At 39.7% G+C, this 6,465-nt stretch overlaps 1 protein-coding gene across 1 annotated transcript; it reads left to right on the top strand.

Annotated features, from left to right (window-relative positions):
• Window positions 1-3,729: 3,729 nt before the first annotated feature.
• Window positions 3,730-4,797, top strand: LOC130933890 (uncharacterized). The gene has a single exon (XM_057863496.1). The coding sequence runs from the start codon at window positions 3,730-3,732 to the stop codon at window positions 4,795-4,797; it is 1,068 nt and encodes a 355-aa protein (XP_057719479.1).
• The last annotated feature ends 1,668 nt before the right edge of the window (window positions 4,798-6,465 follow it).

The raw sequence follows: 6,465 nt of genomic DNA on the forward strand, positions 1-6,465 counted from the left end.
TATCAGTACACATACACCAAAATTTCTTAAACAATACACTCAAATATCTTCGTGTTACACCCAAATATCTTCGTGTTACTCCTAAATTTATTGCAAATACAGAAAAATGTTTCTTCTAATGCAAAATTTTTACATTACATTCAATTCAAACCATCAACAATGAAACATTATTTACCTATAGAATCATAAATTACTAAAAAAAATTACTAGAATTGAACCACACCTCAGCCACTTGATTGGATTCAAAATAATAATCAATTTCAATCTGGTTCAATTGACAATCTAAACTTGAATTATTCATTATCTTCAACAACGAGATAACTGATGATGGAGGAGAAGGAAGAAAAGAAAGGAAGAGAAGAAATTTTAATACAAAAAAGAAGGAGGAGGAGGAGGAGGTGGTGTTGCTGACGATGATAACAAAAGAGAAGAAGAAGAAGAAGAACGTGCAGCAGTGACACGAAAAATGTAAACCCCGCTAAATTAGTAAATAAATAGTCAATAAATTAAATTTTAATAAAAAAATTAGAATTGTAAATCTTATGTTAAAATAGGATAGAGCTCTTTAAAACGAGAATTTTGACACTAATTTCGAAAAATTTGGCCCAAGATTGGGTCGGACGGACCGAACCGGTTGAACCAGGCCCAAACTAGGCTCATGAGCCCAACCAGACCCATCACTTAAATGAGCAGAAGCCCATTCCCTTCCCCATTCAGCAAAGGAACACGCTAAACAGCCAAGGGAGTGGAGAGCTTCCAAACCCTCACCGCCAACTTAATCCACCATAACTTCCTCATTCGAGCTCCGATCGCCGCACCATTTGTGGCCACGCGTCCACCGCATCGAGCTCTACGATTCTATATGATCAATTTCATAGGTAAGCTTCAATCTCACCCAGCCTCTCAATCCCTCAATTTTTGAAACTAAAGGGAACCCATGTTGAAATTTTGCTTGATTTGGTGCTCTAGGTTCAATTTAGCTTGTGGAGCTTGACGGATTTAGTTCGTTTAGTCCGTGGGCACGGTGAGAGTCCTAAACCCTAGTTATTTCTTGTTTGGATTATGTTTGTTATTGAATTGTTGGGTATATGTATGTATATATATGTGTTAGGTGTATGAATGCATGATATGGAGACCTTGGAATCATTGGAAGCTTAATTTGAGAGTTTGGTGGAGTTAGAATTGAATCTCAGTGATTGAAGCATTTCCCTTTTTGCCTTGTTGATTGCCTTGGTTAATACGTTGAAATCGGCCAAGGTATGGTTTAGGTTTTGCGTGTATAATATATAATGTTGTGTGAAATCTTAGACTAGAGAACCAAAGGATAAGTTGGAATAATGATTATGTGTATTGAATGATTAGTGATAAGGATATATTTTGAGCATGTATGGTTTTCACTTGATGTTGTTGATATTGGAATGATGAATGATGATGTGATGATGTTGAAAGACTTGTGATTTTGGCAATATGTACATATAGGTTGGTATGTTGATGTTTGTTGATAAACTTATAAAATTTAGGTTGAAGTGAGATGTTATTGAATTGAGAAATGGTAGGATTGTAGAGATTATTGTGATATTGTCAAAAGTGTATTATATTGATGATTATAGGTTTGATAATTTGGGTTGGAAAGAGATTTAAAAAGAAAATGAGGTTTTGAGGTTTTTTTTTGTAAAATTTGGTTTTTGGCTGAACTTTGGCAACCATAACTTGGCTTCCAGACCTCCAAATAATTTTAAACTTGTTTTTTATGAAAACTGGGTTCGAGAAGTTTATACCATTTGAAGAACAGAGGAAAAATGATTTAAAACGAAAAAGTTATGCGCGTCAGAAGTTTAGGATTAGAAAATGGCAAACCTGCAGATTTCAGACTTGGTAAAAATTTTTGGAAAAATGTCCCATGTGTACGCGTGACATGACACTTTCGCGTATGCATAACCCTCATTCGCGGATGGTAGCTACTGCCTGGCGCTAATGCGTACGCGTAATCATGGGATGCATGTGCGTCTTGGCCTAAACGCATACCCACGCGTACGCGTTGCCCACGTGCATGCGTGGCTTTGTTTTCTGCAAAAACTAGATTTTGAGTTTTTAAAATGAATTTCAAACTTATAAACCTCTATTTTCCTATGGTTAGTTCTAAACTTGGTTAGGAAGCTTAGTAATGAGATGGAGTTAGTAAATTAAGGTAACTTGAGGGTGAAGTAATCGTTAAAAATGATGAAATCATGTAAAAAAGAGACGCATGCATGAATGATTGAAGATGTTAAGGCTTGAATAATTGATTTCTATAATTACTATGAAATGTATGAGGCTTACACATTTAAATTATCTAAGATACAGATTTTTTTGGTACCATGGCTTGCCACCATGTGTTACAGGTTGAGACCCAATACTCTGTTGACCTTGTAACGTAAGATGTGACTAGGCACTCTAAATTCTGGGAAGGTTGACCCCCATTGAGCAATTTATAACATGAGAAAAAGCTATGCATAGACTCTTGAGGATCCGCGTCGGGGGACAGTCCAAAGGTTAGCAAACCGGACTTGTCGGGTTGGCTTAATAACCGACAGATGAGACTCATCAGCCATAGGACAGGCATGCACCATATTCATATTATCTGATTTACTTGTTGTGTATTAACTGAGTATGCCTAAATGTATATGCTATACTAATTGTATAATTGATATCTGCGGTACTTGTACCCTTCTTGTGTTTGATTTTATCTATTTAACTGTGTGTGGTATACCATTGGAGATGGAAGTACGGAGGAAAGGTGAAAGAAAATAGGTTTAAGGTTAAGTTATGTTAGGCTTGGATACCTCTAGAAAGTCACCCCCTTTATGGTTTCTGTTTAATACTTTAAGGCTTTTTAATCTGAGTATCGGCGTTCTAGGATTGCCTCTAGCATTTTCAGGACCTTATATATTATATGCGTGGCACCTTTACCTTGCTGTGAACCTCTGGTTCTCACCCCATATTGTGTTGTTATTTTCAGATGCAGATCGAGAGGTTCCTCGCTAGGCGTCTGGACTTCTGAAGCGGAGTAATCTTTGGGTTTATTTTGATATACAGCTTTATATATATGTACTTAGCTTTCTCTCCAAGAAACTTGTTTATTTTGTCCCTCCTAAAGGGTTGAGGAGAGTTAAGTTTTCAGTTATGTATTTTGGGTTTTTGGGATATGTATATATATATATATGCAAATATTCTCTGGCCAGACTTAGCTTTGTAGGCTGAGTTAGGAGCTTGTTATTTTGTACTTTTGACCCTCTATTCCCATTTTCTACTTATTACACCTATAATCTCTAGGTTTCTTAGCACGCAAGTAATCTCGTTTTCTGAGCATTTCAATTTTTATTTTGCGATTTTGTTTTACCTGTTTTTCAAGACTCCTAGTTTATTACATTATTTCTGCTATTATATGTATGTATTTTATTTTAGAGGCCGTAGCACCTCGCCACCTTTATTTTACATCCTAGGTGTAAAGCTCTGTGTGGTAGGGTGTTACATTATGATATCAGAGCAGTTCGTTCCTATAGAGCCTGAGGGACGGACTGACTATGCTTCTGTGCATTCTCTGTGTATGTGTTTATGTGCTATTAGGATATCTAACTGATATATGTGGCATAAATGTTCATGAGCATGCATTTGGAACTTAAAGCACTAGATTTGCAATATTGAGATTGATCAACTTGATATCACTTGTTTGGTGTGTATAGGGACCAGATGTCGACTCGTAGACGCGGTCGCGGGCGAGGTAGAGGCAGATTAGGAAATGTTACTCCTGAAGCGACAGGGAGTAATCCTATCCCTGTAGACTTTATGGCTGCCCTGGGGAACATGGCTGCGGCTATGCAAGCGATAGCTAAAGCTCTGGGAAACCAGATAAACAATGGAAACCATTGGAAAAACAATGAAGATGGCCCTATGACGCTTCCCACATTCCTGAAGGTTCACCCTCCGACCTTCCGGGGAACCTCAAACCCCACTGAGGCCGATAACTTGATCCAAGCAATGGAACGAGCGCTACAGGCTCAACAGGTTCCTAAAGAGCAGTGGGTTGAGTTTGAAACTTATCAGCTACAAGGTGAGGCTCAGCATTGGTGGCAGGGCACGCGGCATATTCTGCAGCCTGATGGGGTTGTAATTTCTTGGGAATTGTTCCGAATAGAGTTCTATAAGAAGTATTTTCCCAATTCAGTCAAAAATGCCAAAGAACTTGAATTGATGAAATTGAAGCAAGGGAAAATGACTATTATTGAGTATACCAATAAGTTTGAGGAATTATGCCAATTCTCTCGCATCTGTCAAGGTACTCCAGAGGATTTTGCTGAGTGGAAGTGCATCAAGTATGAGGGAGGTCTCCAAAGTGATATTTTGAGCTCTGTTGTACCAACAGAGATCAGAGTGTTCTCTGAACTTGTAAACAAGAGTAGGGTGGCTGAAGAATATGTGAGGAAGGCGGCAGCAAAGAAAGGAAGTATGAAAATGCCTTTTCAGATGAATCAAGGGAAAAACTTTGCACCGAGGGGCAGGGATTTCAAACGTGGAGGCTTTGTCCCTCAAAATAATCAGGGGCAAGACAACTTTAGGAGGCCGACTCACAATACTAATCAAGGAAGAAGATTTTGGAAACAACCACAGCAGGACTTGAATTGTCAAAGGTGCGGGAAGCATCATCCAGGAATTCCATACAGATTGGGTATGGAAGTGTGCTATTTCTGCGGGCAACCTGGGCACCTGGCTTGGAGCTGCCCAGAAAAGAAGAAATATGAGACTGACAGGGTGCAGTAGCCAGGGAGAGTATATACTACTTCTGCAGCAGGCGCTGAGGGGTCAGAGACACTGATTAGAGGTAACTGTGAGATAGCCGGTAAAGTTTTAAGTGCATTGTTTGATTCTAGAGCGACACATTCATTCATTGCATTTGAAAAGGCTGATGAGTTAGGATTGAAAATAGTGGTCTTGGGTTATAATTTAAAGGTGTATAATGGTACCCATGAAGCTATGGTGACTAGGTTAGGATGTCCACAAGTTCCATTTCGAGTACAACAATGTGAATTTGTGCAGGATCTGATTTGCCTGCCGATGACTGGTCTTGATCTCATCTTGGGATTAGATTGGTTGTCTAAGAACCATGTCCTGTTTGATTGTTCTGAGAAATCGATATGCTTTATGCCGAAAAGGTCAGAAGCGCCTGTCGTGGTGAATCACTATTATTTGAACTCGATGATGGTGAATTGTTCTGGGGATGAATGTCAGGGTATTATGCTGCTAACCACGAAAATTTCGGGTGATGATCAAAGCTTAGACAAATTCCGGTTGTTTGTGAGTTCCCAAGGTGTTTCCAGACGATCTTGACAAATTTCCACCTAACCGAGAGGTTGAATTCGCTCTTGAGTTGGTACTTGGAGCCGGTCCAATCTCTCAAATGCTCCTTATAGGATGTCATCTCTAGAAATACCTGAGCTGAAGGCTCAACTAGAAGATTTGTTGGGTAAACACTTTATTCGGCCGAGTGTTTCTCCGTGAGGAGTGCCCGTGCTACTGGTAAAGAAGAAATACGGAAGTATGTGCTTGTGTGTTAATTATCGACAGCTGAATAGGATTACTGTAAAGAATAAATATCCGTTGCCAAGAATTGACGACCTAATGGACCAGTTACAAGGAGTCGGTGTTTTCTCTAAGATTGATCTGCGATCCGGATACCACCAGATAAGAGTCAGAGATGAGGATATTCCCAAAACTGCTTTTAGGACGCGCTACGGTCATTATGAATACACGGTGATGTCTTTCGGATTGACTAATGCTCCGGCGATATTCATGGATTACATGAATAGAATTTTCCATCCGTATCTGGATAAGTTTGTTGTCGTGTTCATCGATGACATTCTTATTTACTTTAAGACAGAAGATGAGCATGCAGGTCACTTACGGACTGTGCTGCAAATCTTGAAAGATAGGAAGTTGTATGCTAAGCTATCTAAGTGTGAGTTCTGGAAAATTGAAGTGAAGTTTCTTGGCCACGTGGTGAGCAAGTAGGGGATAGCAGTTGATCCTGCTAAGGTTGAAGCAGTGATGAATTGGGAGCGACCAACTTCAGTGACGGAGATTAGGAGTTTCCTAGGTTTGGCGGGTTATTATCGGAGATTCATTAAGGGATTTTCACAGCTCGCCTTACCTTTAACCAAGCTGACTAGGAAGGATGTACCTTTACTTTGGACTCCTAAGTGTGAGGAGAGTTTTCTTGCATTGAAGCAGAGATTGACTACCGCACCCGTGTTAGTGTTGCCTGAGCCGAGTGAACTGTTCAAAGTGTACTGCGATGCATCACTGAAGGGTTTAGGATGCGTGCTGATGCAGCACCGTAAGGTCGTGGCATATGCCTCACGATAGTTAAGGCCGCATGAGATGAACTATCTGAATTACGACTTAGAACTTGCTACTGTAGTGTTTGCTTTG

Source organism: Arachis stenosperma, chromosome 6, assembly GCF_014773155.1.
Source record: "Arachis stenosperma cultivar V10309 chromosome 6, arast.V10309.gnm1.PFL2, whole genome shotgun sequence".
Taxonomy (NCBI): Eukaryota; Viridiplantae; Streptophyta; class Magnoliopsida; order Fabales; family Fabaceae; genus Arachis; species Arachis stenosperma.